Source organism: Notechis scutatus, chromosome 3 (assembly GCF_049901735.1).
Source record: "Notechis scutatus isolate UNSWTSFEM ecotype Mainland chromosome 3, rNotScu1.2, whole genome shotgun sequence".
Taxonomy (NCBI): Eukaryota; Metazoa; Chordata; class Lepidosauria; order Squamata; family Elapidae; genus Notechis; species Notechis scutatus.
In genome coordinates this window covers 93134418-93150449 of record NC_142011.1, presented here as the reverse complement: position 1 = coordinate 93150449, position 16032 = coordinate 93134418, and the positions used below count along the sequence as shown (strand labels likewise).

The 16032-nt window shown below is 38.7% G+C and overlaps 1 protein-coding gene across 1 annotated transcript; it reads right to left on the bottom strand.

The window, feature by feature from the left end:
* Positions 1-273: 273 nt before the first annotated feature.
* On the bottom strand, positions 274-12719 carry DDX59 (DEAD-box helicase 59). Its single transcript, XM_026671744.2, has 8 exons — positions 12325-12719; positions 9366-10186; positions 8629-8796; positions 6832-6921; positions 5851-6102; positions 4698-4850; positions 3966-4094; positions 274-2440 (listed from the first exon to the last, which is right to left on the bottom strand). Exons 2-8 carry the CDS (start codon positions 10173-10175, stop codon positions 2171-2173), a joined length of 1872 nt encoding a protein of 623 aa, XP_026527529.1. The 5' UTR covers positions 10176-10186; positions 12325-12719; the 3' UTR covers positions 274-2170.
* Between the last annotated feature and the right edge of the window lie 3313 nt (positions 12720-16032).

Genomic DNA, 16032 nt, shown 5'->3' with positions numbered 1-16032 from the left:
ATCTAAGAGCAGCCTTTCAAATCCCTGTCTCTAAAGCTATTTTATAACTAAATGAAAGTAGAGCCTTGAATATAGCTAGCCATAGTCGATTATTGGGCTCAGGCTGTATTTCTAGTCTGTAATAAAAATTGAGAGGACAAATTAAAAAGTCATGGTCTAAATGATTTTTTCAGATTTGTCAGTTTTCTTTTTTCACATTAAAACTTTTAGTTTTATAAAACTAGGACAATACAAATTTATTAAACAAAATCTAAATAAAGAGTTAGATCACAGTAGAATAAAAATAACTTTATTTGAATAATTTCATTAAAAAGGAAAGCAAAATAGAAAGCCATTTTTCTTCTACAAATAAAAGATGTTTATGACAATTAAAAACTTATACAGCTTTATAACATGGGTTTTATAGAGAGTTCATTTCAGTTGATAGTTGGTTGGTAGGTAGACAGATATTATCTCTTGAGAAGTCTACAATGCTTGAAAGGTGAAATGAAAGAGAAGGATGAATAGCAACAAAGTGGACTCAATTACAGCACCAGTGGAAGACCTGAAGGACATGCTGGAAGTAGTCTCTGTTCGGTAAGAGTTGCGCCAATTTGATTGCACAATCCAATCAGTGTATTTCAAGTTCAAGATCTGTATTCTTTGCCTTTTGAAATCCACTCTACCTCCACTGCAATTAACAATATTCATTTTAAGCTGTTTCCTACTGAGGTAAACTGTTGGGTCAGTCTCATCTAGCTTTCCCCAACTCAATTCCCCTCCATAGGCCTATGCAAGCATATACTTATTTGTAATAAATAAACAATGTGCAGAGATGTAATCCCAAGAATTCCTAGCCAACATGAATACTGCCAAGAATCTGAGGAATCAACATCCACCTAACTTGAAAGTATCCAGACTGGGAATGTCTGAGTGTAGCTCAATATTCCCTACTGGCTGGATGTTGCCTTGCAAAGATTTGGTAAGTTAGAAATCTCTTCCTGATCTGCCTCCATTAATTAACGATGGCCAAAACTAAAACTCTTATGTGTTAAATATGTATGCTGGTACAGTTCTTCTGTACATATGTACATTCAGTCAGGTAGCCAATAATCTTTGCATGTTTTAATTTCAAAACAAGAAACTCAGCGGGTACAATTACTCATTCTAGAGATTTCTCATTACTAAATTGAATAGGTAACTAACCCAGACGCTAATGGGAGAAAAAGAATAGCTGGCTCAGAATCACAATCTTTCCGCCCCTTTTCAAATTTGGAGGCCCTTCCTGTCCAGGCAAGAAATCTGGAACATGTGAATTTAATTTATTTGCCCAATTAACTATCAGTCTGAACTGGGATTGGAAATAATTACTTGTAAGAAAAAAAGATTAATCTCCCCTGACCTATAATTGGCTTGCCCCTTAATCCTTACTAACAGATATAACTGAATAAATATCTTTCAGAAGTATTTGACCAGTTTGTTGTCTCAACATCTTTTGAATTTGAACTTAAATGTACATTTTAAGTAAGTTTAAGACTCGCAGAGCCTTTATTTTAACTCATACTTCAGTTACTCTCTATGCTTCTTACAGTCTTTTGCTTTTCCAAATTCTAACCGCCCATTTTAAGAAATACATTCAGAACCAACTGCTTATTTTGCACAAAGCATTTCAGTTCATCAGATACATCTTAAATTAGATCATGACTGTTTAAATATTGCCTTTATCCTCAGATTTGGCAGGATTAGTTGCTACTAAATGTATATATGAATACTGTAATATTTGGTAACAATGAATGAGATTTCCTGATTCTCTGTTTTTCTACATATATTGCACTAAACCCAGCCATTGAAAATACATATGTATTTTTCCATTTAACCTGAGGTCTAAGCCCTTAATGAAATACTATATAAAATGACCAAGGATAAGTCATTATCTCCAGTTAACAAAATTAATCTCTTGCTAAAATAGCACTCTTGATACCTCATAAGTATGGAGATGTACAAACTACCAGCTCCCACCAAAATTAAGTATCGGTCTAATTGAAAAAGAAAAATACCTTGCTTAGCTCTCATTTTGAATTAATAGGGCTATAAACTTACGTTTTTATTGAAGCACATCCATAAAAATGGATTAAAATTTTGCATATCAAACAAGTTAACATAAACAAATTATACTGTTAAATATAGCTTGTTACTTTTGAGATATACCGGTGCTTTTATCATGTTTTTTAATAATGTCCATAAGATTATCCCCAGTTACAAGATCATTCTGATGTTCTTTGCTCCTCAGCTGTTCTTTCCGCTTTTGGTCATGCAAATATGGTGAATTTAATAACTGAGGTGGGAGAATGGTGCCAGTTGGTTTAACTCGCTTTACCACATCCCAGAAAAGTCTCTTGCTGTTATTATTAATAAATGTAATTGCAGTTCCAGTATGACCCAGTCGACCTGCTCTTCCAACCTAAAAAAGGAAAAGGCAATGGTACTTAAAATCAATGACAAATGTTACAGGTAAACTATACAGATAGAACCTGACTTACAGCCACAATTCTAATTAGAATTTCCATCATTAAGCAAGTCATCACACAACTGAACCTGAACATTAACAACAACCAATTTTATCATAAAAATTAAAGAAAATCACTGCAGTCCTTTACTGAATCATTCAGTTGTTACATGAATTAGTTGTTAAATGAATTGACTTTGAAATAATAGAAAATTCTTGTAGCTTGGGTTTAAGATTTTGGCAGTGGTTCGCTCTCCAAGCTAGTTTCAATTTAGTTTCTGAATGTTTCATTACCAGACTAGGTAACACCATCAGCAGGATGTTCTTCATCAATTACTTGACTGTTAATTAAATCTGGCTTCCCCAAATGACTTTGCTTGTTGGGAGCTAAGTGAGGTTGCAAATCGCAATTACAGGGCCACAAGATGCTGCAAACTGTCTCATATGTGTGCCAGTTCCCGAGCATCAGAATTGAAATCATGTGACAGTGGAGGCAGTGTGACAGTGGTAACTTCAAAGGTAGGTCATAAGTCACCTTTTTTTAAGCTGTTGTTACTTCAAACCATCATTAAACAAACAGCCATAAGTCAAGGACTCTCTGTATAATATATAATTATAAATGATTACTAAAGTTTCAGTCATGAACAAAGGAATAATAGCAATAGCAATAGCACTTAGACTTATATACCACTTTATAGTGCTTTACAGCCCTCTCTAAGCAGTTTACAGAGTCAGCATATTGCCCCCAACAATTTAGGTCATCACTGCACTCTAACCACTGCGCCAGAGGCTCCCTAATATGATACAGTACAATACAATACAATATTTCTTTGGTCAATGACCAATAAAATTTAAAAAACAAAAACAGTGTGTAGCAAATAGATACAATAACATACCAGCAACTAACAAAATAATTCACAGATGTTTATCATCATGTAAGGTAGTTCAGGTTTTTTTTATTTTTGGCCAGGATATGTGGAATAATTGACACATCAGACAACAATGTTGCTCAGTGCATTTTAGTAAGGAAGTTATTTAAATGAATGTAACCAAAAGCCACTGGACTTCCTTAGTTTTTTCTTGAAAACATTTCACTTCTTGGATGAGATGCAAAACATTTTCAAGAAACAAACTGAGTCCTAAAACTTGCCTTTTGAAAAGCACCTTTGGGATCACTGACCTGGATGATTGAGAATCTCCATAGGCATTGAAATGAATGCTAGTTCTTTTACCTGATTCTTCAAAATGTGTTTGGAAAACTACAATTCATTGTTTATAGCTATACCATGATACAGAACATAGCTCTTTAGGCACTCTTGAAAATGTGTAATGTACTCAAGTGAACTTCTAATTTTAAAAGTCTTTCCTCTGCAGTCCAATGTGTATCATCAAGCACTTTATAGGACTTTTGAGCAATGACGCTTTTTTGTTAAAAGATTCAATATTACACTATGCCTTTTAAATCAGAAAGTGTATTTACCTGGTGCACATATTCATCCATGCTAGATGGCATGTCAAAATTCACCACCAGCTTAATATTGACAAGGTCAAGTCCACGCCCAAGGACTCCAGTACTTACTACAACTTCATATTTCCCTTGCAATAATCCCTAGCACAAGGGAAATATAATCATTATTTTAATCGATAGAAATATACCTTTCAAAATTACAAAGGCATCAGCAAAAATTCTGAATACATTTCAAAGGAAACAAAAAAACAATAGCTGAACAATAAGGAAAAACAAGGAACTATTTAATTTAATAAAGCTGAAAGCATTTTCCCTGTGAGGCATTTCCTATGAAGTTAAATTCCCAAACCTGATTCCCTTTAACCAACATGATAAATCTTCAGATATATTTTATGTTATGAAAAATAACATTTATGTAAAACTCACTACGGGGTCAATTTCAAACACTCTATCTTGTAGCTGTATACTATGACTAGAGGAACAGTTCTCGAATATTTTAGTCTTAAGATCCCTCTACATTCTTAAAAATGACTGAAGACCCAAAGAGCTTTAGTTTGTATGGGTTGTAATATTTATATTTACTGTATTACAAATTAAAACAGAAATTTTGAAATATTTGACTTTGAGGACACCTTACAATGTCTTGGGGAACCTCTGAGATCCTCAAATTGTACTTTGGGAACCCCTAGTTTAGAGTTCGTTAAGCCACTTTAAAGACATTTATAAACCCAGATGTTTACAAACCTGTAATATTGCAGTTCTTTCTGACTGTGATTTCTCAGCATGCATCGATGTTGTCTGTAAACCTGTGATTTTATGAACAGCATTACTCAGAAGATCAGCACCCAACTTACATTCCACAAATACCAGTACTGGAGGCTTAAAGAGTTTCTTATCCTAAAAAAGAAATGTGGGTGAGGTGGGGGTTGGGGGAGGACAGGGAGATGATAGTGAGTATATAAAACTGGAAGTTAAATATGTACTGAAAAAAAGGAAATGGAACAGTATGAGATTTAGCAGTAGTAAATAAAGCAAACAAATTATTCAACTCTTTTCCAATATTACTAAGCCTGAAGTAATAATTCTTCAAATACTTTTCAAATAGTAAAAAGAATGTAAATATCAGCCATTATTTTCTATTACTATAGTTTTTAAAAATGCTTTTAACAGCATGAGGATTTAGGTGATCTGACCAAATTGAGAGCTGTTTAAATTCTCACAACCCAAAAGTTATGTGTTTTGGTTTCTTATCAAGGAAACAAGTCACAATATGAATTATTTTAACAGAGATTTAACCTGGAAATAAGGAGAAACTTTCTGACAGTGAGATCAACCAATGGAACAGCTTGCCCTCAGAAGTTGTAGGAGCATCATCACTTGAGACTTTCAAGAAGAGATTGGATTGCCATTTGTTAGAAATGCTGTAGGGTCTCCCACTTGGGTGGAGAGTTGGACTAGATGACCTGTAAGGTCCCTTCCAACTCTGATTATCTGCTATCTGTTACTATGGACAGTATAGCATGGCGTGGTTTCTATTCAAACATAGCTAAAATGCCCTGGAGTATGACCATAATTCTTTGAATATTAGTTGTTGCTTAATTTAAATAGCTTCCACCATCACAGGTTCAGACACACACACACATATATACATACACACATTATACACACACACACACACACACATGCAGTAGTAATATGCAAGTCTAAATAACCAATAAGATTGATACTATCAACATTTCAACAGACAAGTAGCTTGAGAGAGGAATAGATTTATGGTTTTAATGGCTACATTTCCAGGAACAGAACTGATTATAGTAATGGTTCAAGCAATTTTTCTCCAAAATATCTATAGTTGATGAAAAGAAACAAAGACTTGTTTTTCCATGAGGATACTAACATTTAATATTTCAAAAAGCTTTTTCTTTTTGGAAGGCTCTTCTATCCACAAAATAATCTGGCGAATATTGGAACACGGCAGATTCTTTTCTCCAACTGTTATTTTCACTGGATTCTGCAGAAGTCGGCTTGCCAGCTGTTCGATGCTTAAAGGCATTGTGGCTGACACCAAGATGGACTGATGATCATTGGGAATATTTTCCAAAATTTCTAACACTTGCTGCTGGAAGCCCATCTTTAGCATGGTATCAACCTATTTTAAACAAAGAAATGGATTAACTAGTGTTTGTTTTCTTCGTGTTGAAGATGAGTGAAAACATTATTTTACATTCATTAGCAACATTTACCTGGGCTTTCAGATCAGCACTTCCCAAACTTAAATACTTCAGTATTGCAAGAAGTTCATCTCCCAGCAATAATCATGCTAGCTAGCTAATGGTTGTAGTGGAAAATATATTATTACAGTAATGCTTATTTGAGTAACAAAGAACAAATGCACTTCCTGGCTAGGAAGTACATATTCCCAGTATCTTGAATTATGTCTCTTTTCTGCCCACTGTTTCTGTCAACATTAATTATGTTGAACAGTCCAGCATGATGGGACATTGTTTGAAATTTGGTCTATTTCAATGACCAACAAAGTAGATGAAAGTAACCCTTTTATGCAATCAGCTGTCTCTTTGCCAAGAAGATCTTCAGTTGTAATTTATAACTGCTGGAACATATGTTAAAAAGTAGACAGTTGAAAAGGTCTTGAGATACTACGAAATTACATGTCAAGTGAAGTTAACCCAAACATGCTAAAAATTTAATCATGCATAAACTACAGTGTTAAACTGCAATATTTTGCCCACCATGGTCTACAGTGCTTAGTTACAGTGCAGAAAAAAAAGAGTCATTTAACCTCCCTCCTCAAAATAGAAGTCATTACAGTAGTGACTATCCACACACATATATTTTTTGAAAAATAATACACACTTACTTCATCAACAACAGCAATTTTAATATTATGAAGTTGAATAGAGGATTGCTTTAGAATTTCTCGGAGCCTTCCAGGTGTTGCTATGATTACCTAAAATAAAGACAGGAAATACAAATAATAGAAAATAAACAAATTCATTGTTATTACAAATTCCAACAAATGTATTAAATCAAGTATCCAAGGTGAGAAAATGTTTAAATTTGAAAAACAGGATTTTTCACAGCACATAAAACATGCAATTATTTAGATTTGCTTGGACATGGATGTACTGGTTCTGAGGACATAGTTGAGACATGGACTGATGGGGATTATCTGGGGAAAATTTGATTCTATTAGTCATGAAAAAAGGACAGATTCCTTGGACCTCTTTGCCCACCAGTATTTGAGATCTATGCCCTTCTTTGGCTGGTATGTGGCTGCATCCTAAAGTGAATACTTTAAGAGAAAGAGTGATCCTGCCTGCATTGAAGGAAGTTGAAGAAATCATTTGGGGACCAAACTGTGCTGGATAACTTCTCGCCTATCCTTATTTTCATTTTAAGGGATGGTTGTTAAGAAGGGTGTCATGCTGCAGGTAAAAGGGCCTAACATTGATCACATTTGTTATTGACCTATGGGAAACTTAGGTGGAAATGGTACATCAATCCTGGTTCTCCTTAATCTCTCAGGAGCCTTCAATACCATTGATCAGCTTATCTTTATGGACAAGGTCAGGGGGCTGGAAATGGAGAAGAGATCTAATCCAAGACTCTTGCTTTATGGGGTAGCTGGTGCAGTTTGCAGAGTAGAGGTATTATGTGTGGACCTATCAATGAAGTACTTGTGCTGTTGCTTTCTGGATCAGCTGAAGCTTCTGAGTGAGCACTAAGGGCAGACCCATATAGAACACACACTGCAGTAATCCAATCACTAGGACAGTGATGGCTAACTTTTTGTCGTTGTGTGCTGAAATAATGCAGTGTGTGTGTGACCTTCCCTGCCCCCCTGCGCATGTGCGTGTGATCCCCCTGCACGCACTGCACCTCTGCGCATGCGCGCGTGACCCCGTGTCCCACCCCCCTGCGCATGCGCGCACGTCTCCCACACGAGCCCCACCCCTTACGCATGCACGGCAGATACCCGACAATCAGCTGGCGGGAGGTGCACACGCATGTGCAGTGGATCTGTTCTGAGGGACAGCTCACATGCCGGCAGAAATGGCTCTGCATGCCACTTCCGGCATGCGTGCCATAGGTTCGCCATTACGGCACTAGGAGATTAAAATATGAGTAATTTTGAGGAAAACCTCCAGATATAGGAATGGATACAATCAGTGTACAATATGGAGCTGTGAAAGGCCCTTCAAACCACAGCTGTTACTTAACTCTTTGAGCAAGAACTGAGACCTACAAGAAACCGCATTACTGTCAGCAATGTTAGAGGGCAAATATCACAAAATTCTCTATGCTAAAAGGCTTTGTCTTTGTAAAGATGAAAACAATGGAACAGGGACTACCTCTTGCTTTACTGCAACTTTTATAATATCACAGTACTGTATTTTGTTTTACAAAGTTTGGATGTTTTACTCATAACAAAGTTTTAATTAATTTGCTGAGTTGAATGAATGAATGAAGAAGAAAAAAAAGTTTTCTTTTTCTTTTATGGTCCAGTTTTGAATATAATTATCTGCCATTCTGAAATTTGCCAATAAAATAGAGACACCATTTCAATCCAGTTCTCTGACTTTTATGCCATTCCAAACATAAACTGCATCAAATGTTCATTCAAACCTTAAGGATATAACGTAATGTTATTTACCTTAACATTTTGCTTCAGGCGGTGAAGCTGGGGCGGTAAAGGCAATCCTCCAACCAGAAGAACAGTTCTCATATTCGGCAGACCAATCATAAGCTCTTTAGCTTGCTTCTCTATCTGTATAGCTAATTCTCTTGTTGGTGTCAGAATAAGAGCACACAAAGTGTCAGTCTTAAAAAGCACAAAAAAACAAATAATAGGTTACTGATTTTTCCTTTGATTAAACATTTCAGAAAAATAAAATGTGAGAGGGTTAATTTATATCAAACCAACAACACCATCACTAGATACATAGTCAATCTAGTGATGTCAGTACTTATGCCATGTATAACATATTACGGTGGTACACACCAATATTCTGTCTTAAGTGCAGAAATGAGAGCAAGTGGAAGGAAAGGCGTCATTTGAACATGGGAAGGAAGATTTGCTCATGCTTTCACTACAATGATTATACTTTTTTTAAAAAAAAATATCCAGTTTTCAGAAGCATTAATATTTCAACTGCCCAGGTATAAATTTCTTCCACAGAATACGTTCAGGCGAGCATCATAAATTTAATCACACATTTTAAGTCAGATGACAGGAAGACAAAACCTTTAAAAAAAAAAAAAGTTTACATGTATACATGTCTCTGGCAAACAACGAAGTTTGAGATCTTATGCAGAATTTTTCAAACGCTTTGGAATGCTCTGAACAAATCTTCCCAATAAACATGAATTCTCTCAATGAACAAAGGTTACCTCTTCTGAAGCTTTAATTATAACAGGAAGCAGGAAAGCTGCAGTTTTCCCCGAGCCAGTGTCAGCAGTTGCTACAATATCCCTGCCCTGTAACCCAACTGGAATCATCTGCATCTGGATAGGGGTTGGGACTTCATAGCCTGCTTTTTTTAAATTGCCGCTGAGAACTTCTGGGAAGCCACAGTGTTCAAACTCAACAATGGGTCTTGCAACTCCTTGCCCTTCAACAGCTATGCCCAGCTGCTGTTTTAAACTTTCGATCTGTTCATCCTCAAGACTTAACAGGAATTCATTCTCTTCATACACATAAGCAGCATCAGGGAAGGTGGGCTGAGAGATGGCTTGTTCACTCTTAGTAGGCTTTAAGCTTTCCTTCTCCCCTTTGAGTTGTAGAAGGTGCTTGGCTTTACATTCCAAACTACATACATCTTCATCAGTCTTGTCACAGATGTACTCCCCATACCGACCACAGACCACACATACAGGTTCCCCAGACTGTGGCCAGCGTTGAGTTTTACTAAAAGATTTTATGGGTTCTTCTGTATCACAAGAGTCCTCATTGTTTTCTGACACTGGTTCAGTAAGGGCCAGAGTTGAATCTAAAAATATCTGTGGCACATTATGTCCTTCTACTGATTTCAATGAATCAGTCTCAACAGTTGCTGCATTTATGATGTCAGACCCGAAATCTCTGAGTTCTGTAGGCTTTTCAGATGCAGATTCATTGTGGGAAGATTTGGGGTTTTTTGCGACACAACACTCCTCATGAGCAGCATCTCTCTTGACTTTGAGAGATCTGGGAACAAACATTCTTCAAGAACCTATCATGAAAATATACAATCATTAGAATTGGCAATGTTCTGACAAATTAATATTTTTATATGATTCAGCAAGGGCAACAGGAAACTCAAAGAATAGATTATTCTCTATTTGTACAGGAGCAAGTTTATTTGAATTGGAATCATATAAGCTGTGGTTAGAGACTATTAATTTTATCATGTGGAAGAGTTATTTAAACTGGAATTCATGGATCATTTTAGAGCATTTAAATAACATTTAGAAAAGTAGCATAGTGGTGAGTTAATCTTGAAAGTAAAACCCATTACCTTCTAAGAGATGGGTTTTTTTTAACCAAATCCATCCATAACTATTTTTCTGATAATGGAAACAATGAACATAGTGTTGGATTGGTTTTCTTTCTTTCTTTCTTTTTTTCTTTCTTTGTTTGTTTGTTTGTTATGGAGCTTTGAAGGGCTGCAAAGGCTCCAGTTTCAACGGAGGAATAAAATATAACTCTGGGAATTTTGCTGCAATAGCTACATAACTATCAGAGGCTGAGGAAAGAACATTGTGTCATTAAATATAAGGCATCCTCCATTGCTTTCTGGACAATGCTCATAATTCAGTATTTGTTTAAATGACTGAGGCAAACATTTATTTCTAAATTAATAGTGTAATCTCTGTCTCACAGTCTAAAATTAACAATTTGTTTCTTAAAGCAACTCAGTACTGTACCAAATCAGTATATATTGTTCTTCAAATACAAAGCACCCATTGCTTGGCGGCAATACAGTCATAACCCAAGGTCATTTTGATTGAAAATAAAATAATATTTATATCAGTGGCTAGTAAAACTGAGGCCCCACTCATTTGTTTCCAGCTCCAAGTCTCACTCTGGTATTTCCTCCGCTCCTCATATTACATGCATCAAAAAGTTGTCCTGAATTATACATTATCTTAATGTCAGTTCATTCCCACTGAGCCTCTGAAATAAGATTTACAAGTTAAGTGACTAAATCAGCACATTCTCATGTTAACCCAAATGTTCTCTTTTGCTTCACTGGCTGTTTCTTTCTCTGAAATTAAAAGAAAATCCCAAATGTTCACACAGGCTTTCTTTATTATGTGACCTCTCGAACTGACACAGAATAAATGAACAATGATCTTTGTTAAAACTACATATTGCTGATCCCATGTTTTCAGATGGAGAGAAGATAGGAATGGTTGTCTGCACCTTTAACTTTCTCCTTTACTAATGTTATTTGATAAGTTGTTTTTAAACAGATTGTGTGTAGCAGTTAATATCCCCCTTACAATTTCCATAAAAATGGTTCCAAGAAAAATGAGGAAATAACTAGCATTAAAATCATAAAGGCCAACAACTTCTAAATAAGACTCACTACTTTGTCAATTAATCAACTTTACATTTATCACAGGTATCGTGAGTTTTGATTTACAGCATTTATAAAATAATACTGCTGAGGAAAAAAGACAAAAGGCTGTCTTATGTAATATATGCTGTTCTGAATGAAAATAGGGTAGGGCTTATTTTCATTCTTATTTTAATCCGTTCTTTATCAGAGCCAGGTTTGTGGACCAACAGGGTTAAACCTAAATGGAAAATGAAATTAAATGTGCTGAAAAGAAATGTCTTAAATTGAGACAGAGAGAGAGAGAGGGATATTCTAAAAATAAAAAATAAAAAATCAGCTGAAGCCCTGGAGTCATATTCTGTGCGCTGCAGGTCAATGTATTAATCAAAAATGTAACATGTAAATTATACAGACAGCCGCCCACAGATCAGGGTCAAAGCAACAAAACTGCAAAGCAGTCATGCCATAATAGCAGCAGCACTTAGACTTATATACTGCTTCACAGTGCTTTTACAGCCCTCTCCAAGCAGTTTACAGAGTTAGCATATTTATTGATTTGATTTGATTTGATTTGTCAAACGCTTACAATATAATAGAAATAAGAATAAACATAAGTATAAATACAGGAAATAGGTACGAGTAATTGGGGACAATAGGACAGGGACGGTAGGCACGATTGTGCACTTATATATTGCCCCCAACAATCTGGGGCCTCATTTTACCAATCTCGGAATCCTAAGCAACTAGGCTAAGAGATTTAGTTTTAACTGAAAAATAACTCTCAACTTTAACAGTTGCCAACTTACTGCAAATCACCCCATAGACCTGTCATCAAGGTATCTCAAGCGATTCTCCCATCGGATCCGATACTCTCCCTAACCTAGCACATCTCCGCAGAGATATACAAAGCGACCCAAAAAGGCTAAGCGTCGGTCCAATGTAAAAGGCAGAATGCAAGCAAAGGTGGGGGGGGGGAGGAAGTTTTTGCAACAGCAGCGAGCGACGCATCCGATTTCCCGTGGAAAGCGATTCAGGCTTCCTTAACGATCCTACCACAAAGTCCGTCCTCCAGCGTACAGGACACTGAGATCTCTACGCTTCCCCCAACACTTAACTTGCCGTTCTAGCCGCCGAGAAGGCGCCTCGGATTCTCCGAGATGGAAAAAGAGGCTGGTGTTTCGCGGCCTTCATTTCCGGTTCCTCTTGGAAACGCGGGCTGCGTCGTGAGCAACCGCCGCGGCGTCGCAGATGACTTCTGCATCAAATGCGAACGCGTTCTTTTTAAGCAGGCAAGGTTTCCTTGGAAGCTCCTGATGTGCAAACCGAAGGCACGTTTTGTCCTCTGCAAAAGCCTGCTAATTCCTTGCTTTTCCGAAGCTTCTGGTGTTTGCATGAGATGGAAAGACCGCTGGAGGGCAGCAGCAGATCAAACTTTACTATCTGTTGCTGCTCCCTCTAGTGGCCGTTTGAAGTTTTGCAACCCAGGCGTAATATTCCTAACAAAGGGGGCGGGGGGAGAGGATAAAGCGGTTGTCGCCTTCCATAAGCGTTTCATTTGATTACTCATCGCACACATCGCTCCACACCACAACGTGACATTTAGCTTCCTGTAGTTCCCTAGGGACGCTCAATGGCTCCTTTGTTCTCCCAAATAACAGAATAACAGAGTTGGATGGGACCTCCACGCCCCTGCCCAAGCAGGCGATGATCCTCTTGTCACTGATGCACACAAGCAGATTGAACCCCTAGGATAGCTTTGCGTGCAGTTTAATTTGACCCCGCCTATATTCCATGCCCACTGTCACTTCTCAACTGTTTATAGAGCCCCTGCCTCTTTGATGGGGAAAACAGAAGGAGCATCACTCACTAAATAAGGCAAGGCGACAGAGACATATGTGGAAGACAGAGACTTCAAACAGTGGGAGAAGAAAGTAATACATTTTGAAGATTTTTTTCCCCTTTCTCAAAGAGAAAATACTGCAAAGTATATATTGCAAGGGGTCTGAGATAGGCTGATTAATTTGTTTTTAAAATCGATTGGTCTTTCCAGTCAATGGGCTCTACTCAAAGTTTGTCTAAGTCAGAAGTCCCCAAACTTGGCAACTTTAAGACTTGTGGACTGGAGAATTCTAGGAGTTGAAGTCCACAAGTCTTAAAGTTGTCAAGTTTGGGGACCCTAGGTCTAAGTTGTGCCACTAAAATCAGTGAGTGAGATCTATGAGACTCAGTCCTGTGGATTTCAGGGAGACAAATCTATTTCAAGGTCTATTCTAAACAGTCAAGACTGCCTCCGACCCCTGAGTTTAGAAAGCAAACAGCCAACTATTAAGCTGCTCAACAGTGCTGAAGCGCTTAGTGGAACTTCTATAACAAGAGGCAACCCACATCCAAAGATCTATGGCTTTCGTGCAAAAAAATGACAAACGGGCAGCTTTAGTGATTGGTTTGGTAGCTTCCTAGAGACATTTGTGTGGCCTGAGTGTAGGTCACAAAGGTGGAGGAGCAAGTGCCCTTTGATAGGAGGATAAGAGAGATGGGTCATCTCCTTGGGCTTTATGACTTCATCCCTGCAAGCTAAAGTGTCAGTTATTGTCAGTTACCAGTTATCAGAGTGAAGATGCCTTCCTGGAAGTCAGTAGCTCTTCAGTATTGCTCCTGGAAGCTTCCCTCCTTTTGTAGCCAACTCTCAGAGGGGTAAGTGAGGGTGAGTTTGAGTTAGGTTTAAGGAAGGGGTGAGGGTGAGAGGGTTTTAGGGGAAGGATGAGAGAGTGAAAGGGGGAGGGACAGTCTTAAGAGGAAGAGTGAGGGTCAGGGGAAGGGGGACAGGAAGGATAATGGGTATGGGGAATGGGAGGAAGAAAAGGTAAAAAGGTAGGAAATGAGCAGGGGAGGGGGAAAGGGAGATGGAGAAGGGGAGGGGACAAAAAGGTGGAGTAGGATGGATAGTAGAGGAGGGGGACAGGACAGGGAGAGAAGGAAGAGGGGAGGGGATATAGAAGGGAAAGGAGAAGGAGATGAAGTGGAGTGGACCCAATAAGGGATGGGAAGGGAAGAGGGACATGACAAGTAGAGAAGGGAGAGTAGTCATAAATAGACGGGATGTGGGGATGTTAATGCCTTTATGACTTCATCCATGCAGGCTATTATCAGGGGTAAGGGAAAGGGAGGATGGAGAGGAGGAAGAGAGGGTTAGGCAAGAGAGGGAGGGGAATAGGGAAGAGGAAGGGGTGGGGGGACAAAGAGGTAGATTGAGCGCAGAGAAGTAGAAAGGGTCTCAGCAGGTAGGAGCAGGGGGGATTATGCTGTGTTTAAGACTTCATTCATGCAGGTTATTGTCAGAGGGAAGGGAGAGGGAGGTTGAGGGAGTGGATGAGGCGAATAGGGATGAGAGGGGGAGAGGAAGGAAGGGCATGGGAATAGGAAGGGTGAAAGGGAGGAGGACAAAGTGGGCCAGGGAAAAGCTCAAGGGGAAGGAGGGAGGGGGAGGGAAATGAGATGGGGGGGGAAAGTTGGGTAGAAATACATGGATGGGAGGGGGGAATTTTAATGTTTCATAACTTCAACCATGCACGTTACCAGAGGAAAGGGGAGTGGGAGGGTGAGGGAAATGAAGAGAAGGAGGGGATAGGTAGGAGGAAAGGGAGGGGAACAAAGAGATGGAGTGGGACAGGGAGGAAATTCATCTCGCCTGCAAATCATGAGTTTTACAAAACTTTTTAATAATTTGGTTTTTTTGAGATTTGTGCCACTTGGACGACATAAGTATTCAGATTCAGGAAGGAAAAAATGAAAATCCGGATACCATAAAGGCCATTCACTTTATTACTGCATAAGACTGAACTGTGGTCTCTTGACCTATATGCATTGGTGGGATTCACATAATTTAATCAGTTGTCTGCCCTAATGACCAGCTGGGTGAGCGTGGGTATGGCCAAGGGGTGTGACAGGCAGCACTTGGCCTCCTGCACTCCCCTGGGACCAAAAATGGGCCACGTGGGGAGGGGCACCCCCCCACACACACACTCCATTTGGGGCCAAGTAGGCCTCCCTGCAGCCCCCTGGGAGCAAAAACGGGCCACAGGGGAGCCGTGCCACACATCCCCGCGCCACATTTTGGGCCTAGTGGGCCTCACTGTACTTACTTGGGACCCAAAATGGGGCACGTGAGGACTCCTGAAAGGGGTGGGGAAAGGAGGGGCCAGCCAGCAATTTAACAACTGATTTGGCCAAAGTGAGAACTGGTTGAATCCCACCACTACCTGGATGATGATGATGATGATGTGTCTTATCGCAACATAGAAACTGTCCTACTTGTTTGGTTTGGTGATCACATATTCTAAGTGATTCGTTGCTATATGTATGTTGTATTTTAGTAAACCCTAACAAACAAGAACTTAGTTCTTGGTGATTGCTTGTTTATATAGTGTTCATGGAACATGCATAATTGGTTTCCTATTGCCATTTTCTAGAATGTTCCAAATTCCCAGTTTTGTCTGTAAGTCTGGGATTTCTTG